Here is a 16,872-nt window from a genome sequence, read left to right as displayed (position 1 = left end):
CAATATCATGACGACGAGCCCGATAACATTTATATTCTTGTCAGCATGGCAGTGCTGGCGTTTGTTTTCTTTCTCACGAGACTACACATTCTGAAACAACAAGTGGCGCCGCAGTACACCACCCGCTGTTAAGTACCAGCGAAGAAGAGAAAGCAGCCCCTGTGCTAAAATGTTAACAACACGTGTGTGTAGAATTTGTCCTGTAAAGGTCACAAAGAGTAGAAAGAAGTCCTCGACAGATCTTATAAGTCACTTAAGAGTCATCATCCTAATGACGTTAAAACGAAGCAGCAGCAGCCACTAGCCTCAGCCGCGGGCATTAGGACCAAGTCAACGGCTAATACCAGGCAGAGCGCTGATCGTAAGCAGGCGCAAAAAAACTGAAAACTGCAGAAAGGCGCAACGTTATAATAACAAAATCAGTCTGACAGTCTCCTGATCCATCACTACTTTCATAGACGTATACCTGCCTGCTCTGTTTGACGTGGTTTCATTCAGTCTGATCGACGTTAGGAACAGAAGTTAGCCACAGACCACGGTGGACTTTATATTCTTAACCTATCTCTGATGTGACTTATGTCAGTGCATATTTTTAATCTTTATGTAAAACATCAGCTCACTTTAATTCTGGCTTAAGCAGCAAAAAAAAAAAAAAAAAAAAAAAGACCCCAAATATCTATTTTTTAAGCATAACAGCCTGTTATCATTTGGTTTTATTGGGTAAAACCTATGTCAGTTTTTTGTGTATGTTGTACTTGGTACACAAATGTTTAAATAAAGTTAACTATAATAACTGTTATAAAGTCAGAATAGTTCTTTGTTTTTTGAAAAACACGAGGGATATTAGTTAAAATTAGTTATAAATATCTTTGCTCACTACATATTAACCCCTTCTTACTCCCAGATGTGCACAAACACATCAAATAAACTTCTTTTGTTAAATCAACAATTGAAAAAAATATATCAGTTATTATCGGTTATTGGCCATCAGGAGTAGGAAATTATGGGTTATCAGTATTGTTTAAAAAAAAACACTTATCGTGCATCACTAATGAAAACACAAAATATGATCATACTGCAACACACATGACTGGTGCATCTCTATTAGTTATTATTAACCTAGATGAGCGTTGCATGCTCTGTTGTTGCCATGCAACTATAAGCCCTGATGAATCAGGGATGCGGTTTGCAAAAAGTTCAAATTTGTCAGACTTTTTGTTCTTTGGCTCTTGGCTCTGAAACCTTGCTAAAATCCATGTGCTGCCAGCAACACAAAAAGCACATCTTACTGCCGAAATAATGAGAAGAAGAAGTGAAGGAGAGGATCCCTGTGGACAATGGGCCTATCTTCTTCTATTGTGCTTTCACACAATCAGAACTGAAAGTGCTACGTTATCAAAGAGACCGGTTATATCTTTAAAAAGCTAATCCATCATGAAGGCATAATCAAAGAGAGATGCACTTAATCTACACTCAAAGACAAATTATTCTGAGTGAACTTACTGACCGTCTCTCAGTAGAAATCACCCTAAACATGGCTCCTTCTAAAATCCTCAGAGGCGATGATTATTGGAGAGAGAGAGATCGCGTCCCCAGTGCTCCCAATCCCACCCAACCAGACCGCCCCTCTTTGAGACAAGCCGATCAGGGACAATAATAGAAGACTTCACTGACAACAATAGGAGCCTGAAGGAGGGGCGGCCTGGATAATAGGGTTTATGTGCAAGTTTGAAAGGAGCTGAAGTCAAAGGTTAGAAAGAGACACGCGAGAGGCACAATAACAACGCCGTCAAACACTGTGACAGCTCTTACGCTGTACGGCAAGAGCTTAGGGAGCAAACTAATTAAATCAAACTTAGTAAGGATTACGTCATCTCACCCACTCTCCATTACTGTATTTTTCAATCGGCTTGACCTGATTAGATAATGCTGATGACACTTTTTGTCTCTGTGCCAGGTTTTGAAAAACAACAGATGAAACATGTCGGTTGGAGATTTCTGAATTGACAGCAGAGTGGGTGGATGAATAAAACTTAATGTTTCTAAAGAGGAAACAGTTGAAATTTTCTCCTACATGTGAGTAAATATTGCAATCTATTGCTCATTACAAATAAATGTCACCACAAAAGGCAGTCTTCAATTAAAGCATGCATGCAGGAAATCTATTAAAACAACTTAGTCTTGAACGGCACAAGTCATATAAACGGATTCTTTTAACAATAAGCATTTAATTATTTGATATCTTGATTTTAAAAATATATCTATTATGGCTCATTATAGCAGCAGCTCAGCTCACAGTCCTTCAGCTGCAGCAAAGAGCGTAAAAAAACAAGTTTTTCAGACTATTAGTGCGTCTCCCTCCAGTAAGCAGTCCTATTCAGTTCGGTACAGTTTGGCACAGTAAACTATGATCTTGTGTGCATTTCCATAGCCAGTGTGTGTCTAGCCTTGCTTGTAGTGATGGGAAATACAGCTATTTTTAATTATCCATGTCAGTTGGCTCAGTTCAGTAAAAGACCCAGTCTTTGGGCTCAAAAATGGCTCTTCATTTGGTACTAATCTGACTTTTTATGTCTATTAAATGGCAACAAAATCAGGAAAATATCAAACCAATCAAGCTCTTATAACGAGCACATTCACTTATAAAATACCAACATATCTCATAACTTTGATGACCTGAATGTAGCTGCCATTTCAGTCTAACCAGTAGTCTGCAATGTTTACGTGCTAAACAGTATAGCATCCAGAGTCAAGCTCTACCCTTCAGGGTTGGATGTGAACACTTGGTAACCCAACAGATGAGTGCAAAAAAAATTGGACCTTATGTATCAGCTATTTTGGTACATTTTGGTACAGCAGTCATAGGTTTACTCTGATGTCCACTCAACAGTCACAGTCACTCTGATGTCCACTCAACAGTCAGAGTCACTCTGATGTCCACTCAACATTCAAAGTCACTCTGATGACCAGTCAACAGTCAGAGTCACTCTGATGTCAACTCAACATTCAAAGTCACTCTGATGACCAGTCAGCAGTCATAGAGTCACTCTGATGTCCACTCAACAGTCAGAGTCACTCTGATGTCCACCTAACAGTCAGAGTCACTCTGATGTCCACTCAACAGTCAGTCACTCTGATGACCAGTCAACAGTCACAGAGTCACTGTGATGACCAGTCAACAGTCAGAGTCACTCTGATGTCCACCTAACAGTCAGAGTCACTCTGATGTCCACTCAACAGTCAGTCACTCTGATGACCAGTCAACAGTCACAGAGTCACTGTGATGACCAGTCAACAGTCAGAGTCACTCTGATGTCCACTCAACAGTCACAGAGTCACTCTGATGTCCACTCAACAGTCACAGAGTCACTCTGATGTCCACTCAACAGTCACAGAGTCACTCTGATGACAACTCAACAGTCACAGAGTCACGCTGATGACAACTCAACAGTCACAGAGTCACTCTGATGACCACTCAACAGTCACAGTCACTCTGATGTCCATTCAACAGTCACAGAGTCACGCTGATGACAACTCAACAGTCACAGAGTCACTCTGATGACCACTCAACAGTCACAGTCTCTCTGATGTCCACTCAACAGTCACAGAGTCACTCTGGTGACCACTCAACAGTCACAGAGTCACTCTGATGACCACTCAACAGTCACAGAGTCACTCTGATGTCCACTCAACAGTCACAGAGTCACTCTGATGTCCACTCAACAGTCACAGAGTCACTCTGATGTCCACTCAACAGTCACAGAGTCACTCTGATGTCCACTCAACAGTCACAGAGTCACTCTGATGTCCACTCAACAGTCACAGAGTCACTCTGATGACCACTCAACAGTCACAGAGTACCTCTGATGGCACCATTTGGCAGGAAGGAGGATTGACACCACCCTGGTCATGCTCTGGATCTCCTTGCGTATTACCCAGGGTACTATCTAGGTGGGTAGTAGAGTTGCCACAAGCTCCGGATTGCGCTATGGATGCCCCAAGGGCCTGAAAACCTCCAGGGGTTACCGGGTACATTACCAGGGGTGAAAAGGCACAGACAATAGAGATGCTGTTAAGCTTGTTCTTGGCTGCTTAGTGACGCACATGGTGTCAACATGTAAGGAGCTTGACTCTGGCCACTACCACCCCCCATCCAGCCCTGGGTTGAGGCACACCAGACCTCATGATGAATCCTTAGCACCCCACATGCCTAAAACTTATGTATATTTAAGTATATCAGTCAGTCCTAATCTAATACACTATCTATCTAGACAATAATACAGCCTTGCTTTTAGTGACTGATCCAGGTATGACATAGAGTGAGATCGGTTATTTTTTTATCGTATAGCTCAGCTCTAACAGATTCAGTCAGTCAAACAAAAAAAGAGAACATGAAAGAGAGTAATGAAAGCCTGAGGAGGTCTTCATGAACAGAGCATGTGAACCTGAAAAAAAGACAAATTATCACCAAGCCTTTGATCCGTTTCATGAGGAGATAAATCTGCCTTTCCCTTTAGGTGGCAACATGGCCTTTCTTCTGTTACATGCCAGGTTAAAATGGAGGCAAAGTGTATTCAATAAACAGAAAAGACAACACAGAGGGTTTATGATGTTTCTAGCAGATAGCTAGGTTTCATATTTTGATTATTAGCCTCCAAGAGTCTGAGCTGCTGGCTCTGCCGTCCACCACCTCCAGGTCCACATGAGGCTAAAAACAAAGCTGGAGATGGCAGAGTGCTGCAGTCCATGTCTGCCGGCATTATTTATATCCTTAGCCTCAGGGCCATCCCATTCCCAACTCCACTTGTCTCCATTGATCTGCCTCAGCCTCCCTTCCCCTCCCACCTTGGGGCCGGAGGAAAAATGATCCCACCCCCCCCAACCCCCGTCTTCTTCCTGCTACACATCCCAAGACGCCAGGACTCAACACACTTGATCCATCAAATGCAGTTTCACAAAGGAACTGGCAGGATAAGAGGGATTTTCTGGTCTTTTTTGTGACATAAATGTGGCATCTCAGTTCTCTGCTAAAGCCTAAAATATGCTCCAGACGATCGTTGGCTCATATATTACTCTTCTAGTGACCCAACTGGACTTCAGGAACATACACAGCTCAGGACAATCGAGTGCCAATAGTGATTTCAGTGTTTGCTTCTGGCTGCAGTGGGAAATCAACTAATGAAGAGGGATACCCAGGCTATACTGATATTAAAACAGACAAACTTGGCTTAAAGAAACCAGGAAAGTCATGTTCAAGATTAAGAAATAAGTAGAGCTGGGTATTGCACATTTTCAAGCTGCATCTATCTGGCTTTGGAGTCAAACTCAGGCAAAACTAATAGCTTTTCTGTGCCACAGAAACTGCAGGGAAATAGCTACAATCTTGGGTCAATATATGACTATGGTTCATCCAATATGCAATCAAAGCGAATCATTATAAGGTCAAATGTGCATCTACATCCTCGTCTTTGAGCTATGCCTTTATTTTGGAAGCTTATTTGAGTGTTTCAGCCCAGGTGAGCATCATCCTAAGCTTTCTAACATGCCAGTGGTTAACAGGCAACGGTAACAGTTTGCAGCAGAGGACTGTTCCAGGAATTTTTAAGGAGGAATTTTAGCCATATCATCAAAATGCTCTTATCTGTAACTTGATTAAAAAATGTGCAATCTATGGCTGCAACAGTGAACTCTTACATGCTTGAAACTGATGATGTATTCATCGTATGCTGTTGCAAATACACCTACAGATGTGCAGCACCAAAATCTAATAACATGCACATCTTAGAGTAACAGTTTGGCCATTTACAAACCAATTTTTCCTCATATTATTTCCTGTCAACAAGAGTTATCTTACTCAAAATAACGATATGACAAAAAAATGTTCACACATCTGGTATGAAGGATCAGGCTTGGTATTTCAAGAGTACAAGTTCAGGTCTAGAGCCCAAATCGGGCTCAAAATCAAGTCCAGTGTGTAGTTAACCTTACGGATTCAGTCCTTTTCATTGCTATTTTCTTTAAAATGACTGAGAAGATAATGTTTAAAAGCATGTGGTATTTAAAAGTAAAAGTAAATCACTGATTCCCATGAAAACTGAAAAACTGTTATAAAACAATTTTTAAATAAATGTTCAAAATTCTGTGCATCATTTGGAAGACACAGCATGTATGTGAAGCTGCAATAAGAGTAGGGATGGGCGCCTTTGACACTGAACCGATGCAGCACAAATGCCTGGTACCTGGAATCAGTACCTGTATGCAACAGTTCCCATTGAAAAAATCCCGATACGATATTTTAATATTGAATATCTACCGATACCGAGTCCCGTCTCGATACTCATAATTACCTAGATTAGAGTTTCAATTTTTTTGTTTGCAAAAATAACTGAAGTAAACTGAACAACTACACTGTACACTTTAACTCAAAGGTGGAGGACTGTGCAGTGAAGCTCAGCAGTGACATGGGGCAAACATAAGAGCTCTAAACGTCTGTAATGAAGCTAACAACAGTGAAGTAGCTTTTAAAACTCTCTAGTATGCTGTCATGTACTTTTTTGTAAAGCTCCAGTAAGGCAGTCTCAGAAATGTAATGTCGAGACTGCAGGGCATAGCGTGGATCTAAAAGCTCAAGAAGATGACAAAAACTCAAATTCTCCACAACAGAGATGAGCTGGTTGTCCAAAGCGATGAATTTTAACCACTTTTTTGTTATCTTTTTTGCCTTATCGCTCTCTCGAGGGTACATGTCTTTCCTCTTAAAGTCCAGAGTGTGTTTCTTCGGTGTAGCTGCCTGTTGCTATGGTGAAGTCACCGTATTCCGCTGCAGGTTTAGTTTGGAGATGACAGATCAAATTAGTTAAACACAGCTCTGCTGCTACCGCTTCATGAAGCGGTCGTAATACAGAATCTGCAAGAGGCCACTGGACTGTTGAAGTTTTTCCACACCACTGACATTTTAAACACAGGAATGCTAATGTTGCTACCGCTACTGGTGCGTTTACGGCCTGTCGTAAATTGTGCTTCGTCTACAACAGCTGAGGTAAATGAACAGCTGGGCTGATCGGATCAAATATCCATGATGCACGGGCAAATCACGCTGTTTAAAGGGGGGTTTGGGTGCAAGACAGAGAGAGGGAGGGTGGTGAGCCATGCACTTCATGTCACAAATATTGCAGCATAATCTGTTGTATTTTGAAAAGTGGAGCCAAACCTTCCACTTCCTGTTTGCAACATTTCAGAGTTTCGAAAGTCAGGAATTTACAAGAAAAAAAATAAAAATTTCAGAATTTAAAAAGTCTTAAATTGACATTAGAAACTCAATTTTTTTTTCAGTTAAAAGTTTTTTTAAATCCTAATTTTACAACAATGTAAAGTCAAAATTAACAAGAAACCAAACTGAAAACTATGGTCAGATTTTGATTTATGGGCTTTATCATCTTAAAAAATCTTATCCAGGGTTCAGGGACATTTACCCCTTTTAAAGTCATAAAAATGTTTTATTTTATTTTATTTTTTTTTTTAAATGAAATAATTTCTTAAACCTGGTTTTAGTCTTTCTTTTTTCCAAGAGTGGTCCTAATGCACTGTTATAATAATGGATAGTTTGGACATAGATCTGTTTGTCAAGAACAAGTCTATATACGTCTGTTAAGTTGGGGTTTTGTCAATGAAAACAATTTCAAATGATGTGTACTTTCTCCGAGTGGGTCTGAGGGGGTTTAGCTTTCTTCGATGCGAGTAGTGGGGGCCCTGAGGAAAAAAGGTTGGGAACCACTGCTTTAAGCAACCGAAATATAGTACTGTTCGATTTTACATGAATCACTACTGGGGACTACGGGTGGAGCTCAGGCAGTGTGTATAAAAGCACTGAACTCAGTATCCATCCCTAAATAAGAGCCACAGATATTAATGTTACCTTGTCTTTTTTTTTTTTTTTTTTTTAGATTTATTTTTGGGCTTTTCATGCCTTTATTGACAGAATCACAAACAGGGATGAGAGAGCCATGGAAAGACATGTGGGATGGTGCTGGATTCCAACCCGAGTCGACCGCGCCTTAAACCACTAGACCACCTGTGCACCATGTTAGCTTGTTTTTTAAAAAAAGGCTTGTTCCATCTTCATCATCCACATGTTTTAAGACACTTAATTACCCAGAGAGGTCACCGTCTCTCAAAACCACTAAATACAGAAGTAATGTTTAAATATTCTATTAGTAAAGCTCTTCAAGAGATTGAAGTAGGCAGCACCTTCCTCTAACAATAGCTTGGTTTGTTTTTTATAACCAGCCCTCAGAGCTCATTTAAATGTGCCCATTTACTGAAGAGGTCTCCTCTTCAAAACAAACAACAGACTGTGTAATTAAAATCTGCAAAACACTAAAATAGAATAGTTTTAGGTTAGAAATCAGTGTCTCTTCAATATTCTTTCTCTACCAGCACAGGGTGGGAGGGGCTGCTGGCCTCGCTGCCGCAAACATCCACATAATTCATCACCATTTTTGCCAAAAATGACCTCATCTTTGGAGAAAAATGGAAGTTAATTTTCACTGTTGCTTGTGCGGCCATCATTTCCATTCTTTAGAAGGCGTCCACTTCCTTCTTGGCTAAAACAATGTGGGAAGTGGGTGAGTTCTTCATATTATGCAGTCAGAAACCTTTGTGTTATCACTTTTACCGTGTGACTGGTGGTTAAATCTGTCTGTGTGGAGTAAAAATGTCAAGGTGTATCATTATAATCAACTTAAATTGTGTCACGACCACTGATCAAGATTGCTTTGTCACCTAGCCTTTATATAAACTGGTTCCATAATAACTCCTTACAGCAGGGCCTCATATCAGTTACTGGAACCGTCCTGGCCAAACCGTCAATTAGTAACCAGGCAACAGGAAGATTGTGAATAGAGGAGAGAGCCCGAGGGTCTGATCTCAAACTTAATGGACCCTCAGACCTCCTGTGAGTTAGGTTTGGAGAGGGGGAGGGGACTGACAGGAAACCCAGGAGTGTGATGGGCCTGTCAGTCATTCAACCACCACTTCTGACCACATATTAGTCAATTCATGCCACTTTGAATCTTTGATTTATCTTTATCGATCTCCAGTTTTGCATTAAAGCAAAAAAACCCACTTTGTTTGTATGTAAAAAAGCCCCAAGGAGAGCTTGACCAGCTTGCTGCTGTCTGCAGGTGGGGCTTCTGTCAAACAAGGAGATTAGAAGAAGGAAAATCCTGTTTTCTGACACTCTAGATGTGCCGCCAGATGATTCCTGCACATGTCCTGGGTTGGAAACAGATTGCAGGTCTGTCAGCTATCGAAACAGATCTAATGTATTCACCCGCTGCAGTGCGAGGCATCTGAGGTGAGAGCCAATCACAGCTCAAAGTTTTTCTAAAGTTTTATAAATTTAGAGAAGGAAGGAGGCCAACAAGACTGGACCTTTGACTTTTCAGCATGCAATCTTAAAGTCTGATTCACTTTAGTTGTCAAAATGTTGTTATTTTTAAGACGGACTGTATGTTAAAAAAGTAGGAGGTTAATCAATCAGTCAGAAACTACAGGTAAACTCCAACAAAAACAAAACCTCCGCCAACTCTCTGTGCTGACACTGCAAAAATAGTCATAAGTCTTTCAACAACACAGTAAATTTAAATAATTGTTGAGCTAGAAAGATCATGTCTGACACTTCAAGGATGCCTAACTTTTTGCGTGTTTACTCCTGTTTAAAGGTTAAAATCTGACTTAAACGACTATAATATAAAAAAGCACCCAAGATCTTGCGTTTTATTGACATGATTGACCAAATTTGTTTTACAGTAATGACATCTTGCAAAAATCTATGGATAAAGCCAAGTGTTCTGATATCATGGCAGCAAAAATACAAGTCCCAGACACCTAACAAAGGATAATTTTCTTTTATAACGGTTAAAAGTTGCTGCCACAAACATTGACTAGAAATCTGTGCAGTATTTTGGGTTGTCAGGGCACCAGAGTTTAAACTTTAAATAATCCTAGTGAAAGTCAAATGATATCAATGCCTGTTGTGAATCAATGAAAACAACAAAAAAGGAATCTTAGACACATGGTGCTGGGCTCATTCTTGTTTTCAATAATCCAAAATTTCAGGTGAAAGTATTGCAGGTGTTCTGTGCATTTTAGACTGTGTGTTTTTAATCTTTCTGCAGCAAACCTGACTAGAAATGTATATCATAGGTAAGTCAGGGCACAAGAATCTCAGATATAGAAGTCTGAAGCACCAAATATTGGGAGTTTTCTTGTTTCCAGGAATGAAAAACTGCAGGAAAACTCATACATGAAGCACTACCAATGTCCTATAATATCCCAAAAGTGTAGTACTATCTTACAAACATCAGATTTCCTCATATATTTTCAGCTGCAGTATGTTCCTGACACCATGACCTCCTGAATTGTGTTGAAATCAATGACTAGAGATGTGTATCTTGGTACAGCCAGGATACCAGAATTTAAACTCTGAATGATGCTGCATGCATAGATACCATGGCAACACAAATAGAAGTCCCAGACACACAATGTTAGGTCATTTTTGTGTTAAGCTCACTCATCTTCCTGCTTGACTTGCTGACATACACATTGGCCTGAAATGTGTATCAGTTGCTTGTCAGGATACAAGAGTATTAAACTCTGATTTGATTCTAGTAAAAGTAAAATAAAATTGCCATCTGGTTTTATATTAATGCAGCAAATACAGGCTGCAACTATTAAGCATCTTCTTGTTATCAAGCATCAAAAATGGCAAGAAAACCTTTTGCATTGTATGTTATCACCATCGTTATACAAATGTACATGTCCTTCTAACCTAGATGCCACTGATATTGTCTGTATTAGAATTTAAAAATTTCAATTATTCCTTTAAAATCAAATAATATGAATATTTGTCTCAATACCATGGAAAACTAACAAAAGTCCTAGACGCCTAATATGAGGACACTTCTTGTAGTTTTTCTCAGTAGTTTAGAGAGTTTTTAGAACATGAAAGTAAGAAATAACCCATTTCTGGGTTTCTAAGATTTCTATTTTGTTGCCATTTTAAAACAGGTGTAGATATCATTTAATTTTTATTTTCATTCTCAAGTTTCAAATTCTGGTATCATGCCATTACAAGAATATCATCTGTAGCAAATTATGTAAACAAAAAGCAAGATCTTCTGTACTTTTTTGTTACTATTAACCACTAAAATAACAGATTATATCACTTTAAACATACAGTATTGATTAAATGTGGGAGAATTAAAGTATTGACATCTTTACAGTATCAGATATCACATATTTTAATCAATACAGGATGAATAATCAAAGTTTCCTTAGCCATCTGTAAATTTACTATTGGACCTCGTCCTAGATGTCTCTTGTTACAGAGGATGAAAACATTCTTACACCAACAAGTTGCCAATGTTTTTGTGCAATTTAGACTGTGTTTAAGAGTATGCCAGCAATTTAGACAGCTGAAAGAAAGAAATACACCAGCTACAGGGTGTGTAGGACTTCAGGTTTCTTTCTGTATTAACAAAACTAGTATCAGCATTTGATTTTACTTGAATCACTACCTGGATTTTCCTTGCAACTTTTGGTAAATGGATGGACTTGAGCGCTTTTCTAGTCTCTATTCTCTGCTCAAATTGGGGAGCGAATTGGGATTCTTGCCCAAGGACACATCAATAGGAGGAGCTGGGGGTCGGACCCACAACCATCCGATTGTGAGACAACGACTACCTACTGAGCCACAGTCGCCCATTGCTTCATTCTTCGACTATCCTCTTATCTGCTGACATTGATGTCTTTTGAAGGTCTCTGGTTTCACACAATCAATCATTAAAAATAACATAAAACAAATGTATCAAGGGATTCAAATCCTGCCAGTCTTAGACATCAGCTTCTTTGACTGCAGGTTGAAAAGTTTGTGTATCTTCTTATTTACTCTACATTCTTGTTCAGAAACTCATAGTTTGCCAATATCTGGATTTTCCTTTGAGATTTTGATGGATTCATTCATCTACTATACACCTATATGCTGAAACTGATCTTTTTACACATCTTATAATACATTTTAATACCATCAATGATAAATAATAAATTGTATAACTCCAAAACACACGGAATTGAAGATGTATTTAAGTCTTGAACTAGGGATGCACTGATTGCAATTTTCTGACTGATCACCGATCTTTAAAAAGCCTGGCCTGCCAATTCTGATTTCGGCCAATACCTTTTTTTTTTTCCATAATAACTGACAGCATACACCTTTAATGTTCCAATCTTATTTTATTGAAATGCACTGAACAATACCCGTGAAACAATACAAACTTGTTGTTTTAACAGCATATGAGGTAGTTCTCTCAAATATAAATGAAACGTTTAGAGCATTGCTGTCCAAACTACTAAATTATATCAGTTTCTTTAGTCTTTCATTTTTCACATTTTAGTAGGTAGAGGTAGATAAGATCGGTGAATAAGATCGGTTTCATATGTAAGTATTGGCCGATCGCCGATCCCCCAAAATTAAGGAAACCGGCACCGGCCGATCAATCGGTGCACTCCTATCTTGAACTGGTTGACATCCTAATGGATCAGAATGTTTTTTATTTATTGACACAGGCTGAAACACTAAAGCGCAACAAGTCCATCTTCTTTAAATTGGCTGTACTGTTCTAAACATGACACTTTGATCAGACTTTTACACTAATTCTTTAAACTTCAGTGGAAGAATACATTCTCAGTATAAATGCTGCAATGCAATGTTTTCATACATTCTGTTCTGGAGTCTGACTTTTTCTGATACCTGAAACCAAGAAATGACCTGATTTTAGGTGTCTAGGACTTCCATTTTTGATGCCAGAGGCTAAAAACTCTCATTGTAATGAAAGGCTAGCAGTGTTTTTGTGGAATTTAGATGATTTGCAGGAGTTTTCCTGCAGTTTTTGATGGTTAAAATGAAAGAAAAACAAAATATTAGGCATCTGACAGGTATCAGTATTATTTGATCTGAACAAGAACCATGGCAAAATTTGTTTGCAATTTTGCATTTGTTTACTCCTTTTCTCTTCACCTATCTGTTGAAAGTGTCATAGGTTTTAAGATCTTTGGCCATTTTTGTTACTGACAATCCCTTAAAACAACTTAACAAAACTAAAAGCCATGATATCAAAAAAGAGTTTGTAATTATTTGAGACATTAAATTCTTAGATTACAGGTTTAAAAGTTAATCTATATTCTTTTGATTTAATGCATTGTCCAAAAACTTTTGGGTTTGATCTGACCTTTAGATTAATTCCTTCCACGTCAGTGGATGAATGCATTCTTGGTATGAAATGTTACTAATGTTTCTGTGCAATTTAAAGACTTTTCCGCTGACTGACTGCCATTTCTGATACCTGTAACTAAGAAATGACACAATTTTGGGTGTCCGGGACTTCCTATAATTCCGTGATATCAAATCAATAAAAAATCTAATTGTGCCTATCTGGAGTTTTCTTGACATATTTTTGGTTCCCTTCCCTTTATATGCACCTACCTGCTGAAACAGATGTCTTTTAGAGGTCTTTGGTACTTGATGACACTATCAATCATCACAAATAACACAATGCATCACCTTAAAGGACATGGTATTGAAAATGCATGAAGGGATTGAATATTTGACAAGTCTTAGATATTAACTTTTTTGATTAGAGGTTTAAAAGTTCATCTATCTTTCCTTAAATTTGCTGTTTTGTTGGAAAACTTTATTATTTGGTCAACTTCAATTATATCCCCTTTTCCAGCAGAAGTGTTCCAAAAGGTTGCAAAAGTTTTTGATCGTTGTCTGGAGTTTGAAATGTTGCCAAACTTTTGAAATTAAATTCTAAGATTGCAGGTTTAAAAGTCCATCTATGATCCTTAAATGTACTATATTGTCCAAAAACTTTTGGTTTTGATCGCATCTTTAGACTATTCCTTTCATGTAAGTGGATGAAAGCATTCTTGGTATGAAATGTTTCCAATGTTTCTGTGCAATTTAGAGACTCTTCAGCACTCTGACTGCCATTTCTGAGACCTTTAACATAGAAATGGACCAATTTTGGGCATCCAGGGCCTTCTTTTTCCCCATGATATTTTACAACAATCACATTAAAATGTGCCTATACCAGAAGTTCTTTGGCCATTTTGATGGATCCATTCCATTAGTATGCACCTACCCCCTGAAATAGATTTGTTTTGGAGGTCTGTTGCACTTTTTGAAACCATCAGTGAAGGCATCCAGCATCACCTTTAAGGACAAAGTATTGAAAATGCATGAAGGGATTGAATTTTGGCAAGTCTTAGACATCAACTTTCTTGATCACAGGTTGAAAAGTTCATCTATATTATTCAAATCTGCTGTTTTGTTTGGTCAACTTCAAGTATAATTCCTTTTCCAGCGGAAATGTGTTCCAAAGGGTTGCGAAAGTTTTTGAGCAATTTAGATAGTTTTCTGGAGTTTGAAATGTTGCCAAACTTTTGACATTAAATTCTTAGATTGCAGGTTTAAAAGTCCATCTAAGATCTTTAGATTTACTTTTGGTTTTGATCGGACGTTTAAAAATCCCCTGATGTCAGTGGATGAAAGCATTCTTGGCATATTTTTCCAATCTTTTTGTGCAGTCAGCAGTCTGACTGCAATTTCTGAGACCTTTAGCATAGAAATGGTCCAATTTTGGGCATCCAGGACATCTTTTTCCCCATGATATATCGCAAGAATCACATCAAAATGTGCCTATACCAGAAGTCCTTTTGCCATTTTGATGGATCCATTCCATTAGTATCGACCTACCCCCTGAAACAGATGCATTTTGGAGGTCTTTTGCACTTTTTGACACTATTTATTATGGCAACCAACATAATGCATCACCTTAAAGGACATGTATTAAAAATGCATGAAGGGATTGAATTTTGGCAAGTCTTAGATATCAGCTTTCTTGATTACAGGTTGAGAAGTTCATTTATATTATTGAAATCTGCTGTTTTGTTTGGTCAAGTTCCTTTTCCGGCAGATGAATAAATTCAGTGTTCCACAAGGTTGCAAATGTTTTTGAGCAAATTAGAGTTTTTTGGAGTTTACTTGCAATTTTTGATCATAATGGAACAGTTATGGCCTGAAATGTGATGTATATGACTTGTAATTTATCAATAAAACATATAGATATCGCTTAGATTTTCCTATCAAAGTTCCAGTTTCTGTTAGTATGGTTGCACTTTTGTAGTCTTTTCACATGCTGCAGCTGATAATAAATCAGGTACTTATGGGCTTATTTATGTGTAAAATAGTGCAGCACTATGAGGACCTGCTCGCATCCAATCAGTGAACTTTCCCCTTGAAAAACCTGTAGGCCCACACATTAAAGCAGCCACCAAATTAAGCATGGCGCTTGCAGCTGTGTGGCAAAATGAGGAGGGGATGGGGGGGACTGTGAAACACCCAAAATAGTCAAAACACGGCCAGACACGGAGAGAGGTTCATTACTTACTTGCCAATCACCTCACACAGCTCGTAGACATCCTCGAACAGCACGTCGTCGTCCGCCATGGTCATTCAGGTAAACGAGGATGCTCTCCTCGAGGTATCCCACCCACACTGGTTAAGAAGGAATCAATGTTAACGTACTTTCACGCTGAATCGAGCAACCACAGTGCCAGTAAGCACACTCTTGGTGATAGAAAAGACCACAGGAATAGTACAAGTTAGCCGGCTAGCCACATTAGCTGGTATCCGAGGCTGTCACTCCTTCCGCGGCCCCACCTTCACTTGAGCTCCTCTCCCGGTTAGCTAAATAGTAACCACTGAGCAGACCCCGGGGCGTGGAGATTTCCTCGCTCGTTTGCAGAAAAACACCCCTCTTTGCATGCCTCAGGGTTGAATCTTCACTGTAGGGATACGAGTCCCCCTCAGCAGCATCCACACTCAAGTAAAGATGCTCCGCAAGCTAACGGGGCTGTCGAAAATGGTTGGCTAGCTGGGTTAATAGGAGCTAGCCGACGGTTGGAATAACGCCGTTATTGCGCTGAGCACACCCAGTGTATCACAGATGGCTTATCCCACGTACGTTATAAGACCGGGCTGCAATATGCTTCAGCTTCCCGAGCCCAAACGGAAGACCTTTACGTGCATGTCGACGTCTTATTCAGTTGCATTCACCGTCCGTCGCTGCGCGGATACTGAAATTAAAAATCCCAACACAAGCCGACCCTTCGCCGCTCTAGTTCCTCCGCTTGGCTCAGATGCTGCCTGGCTGGCTTTGACTGGCTGTTCCTCCGACTTCCAGAAACGCCAGGCTCCTCCCTCTAACGTCCAAGGAAACTGGGCCGGTCGGAGCCGAAATGGCCCGGGAGAACGGGCAAAGGGGGGGGTTCGTGTTACAGGCTCGCTCGAGCCAAGATGGCGGACAGCGAGGGGTTCGACTGAGGCGCAGTTTCCTAATCTCCTTCCAACGGTCGCATCCTAGAGTGGCTCGCGCAGGCGTCGACCATCCAAACCCCATCACCTTACGTCAGCCTTTTCCCTTCTTATCTCCATCCTTTTAACATTCAGTGCACTGCTTTGTAAATTATGTCATCTTATAGGGCTGCCGTGATTCCCAGATATTTACAGCCAGCTGATAATCCGATATATTGTCCTATATGGAGCAGGAAACGGGGCTTTAATATTCCCAGTGATTCCCACATTCCCATGGGTCCTCAGGGAGGTTCCTCTATCCTCTTCATGACGCTCTAGTGTCTGATATTTTATTAAATGCACTATGATTTTATAATCTTCACCTCCCCCTCTGGTATTACTAAGATTATCTAGGAAATCTCATGCTTTTTCCTCTTATCTAAAAGGCAACTTTT

The 16,872-nt window shown here is 39.6% G+C and overlaps 1 protein-coding gene across 8 annotated transcripts in view; it reads right to left on the bottom strand.

Annotated features, from left to right (window-relative positions):
• LOC121506081 (peripheral plasma membrane protein CASK-like) overlaps window positions 1-16,442 on the bottom strand; it is a 102,888-nt gene extending 86,446 nt beyond the window's left edge. For 3 of the 8 annotated variants that reach the window (XM_041781599.1, XM_041781597.1, XM_041781603.1), the window contains exon 1: window positions 15,513-16,440. In XM_041781599.1, the coding sequence (XP_041637533.1) occupies window positions 15,513-15,577 (65 nt within the window). In that variant the 5' untranslated portion in view covers window positions 15,578-16,440. Of the gene's footprint in view, window positions 1-15,512 lie in introns of all 8 variants that reach the window. The other 5 variants (XM_041781595.1, XM_041781601.1, XM_041781596.1 and 2 more) reach the window with 4 other exon arrangements.
• Between the last annotated feature and the right edge of the window lie 430 nt (window positions 16,443-16,872).

The sequence above is a fragment of the Cheilinus undulatus genome, linkage group 24, assembly GCF_018320785.1.
Source record: "Cheilinus undulatus linkage group 24, ASM1832078v1, whole genome shotgun sequence".
Taxonomy (NCBI): domain Eukaryota; kingdom Metazoa; phylum Chordata; class Actinopteri; order Labriformes; family Labridae; genus Cheilinus; species Cheilinus undulatus.
Note: the sequence above shows the minus strand (reverse complement) of the source record. Positions and strands in the feature narration are given on the sequence as shown.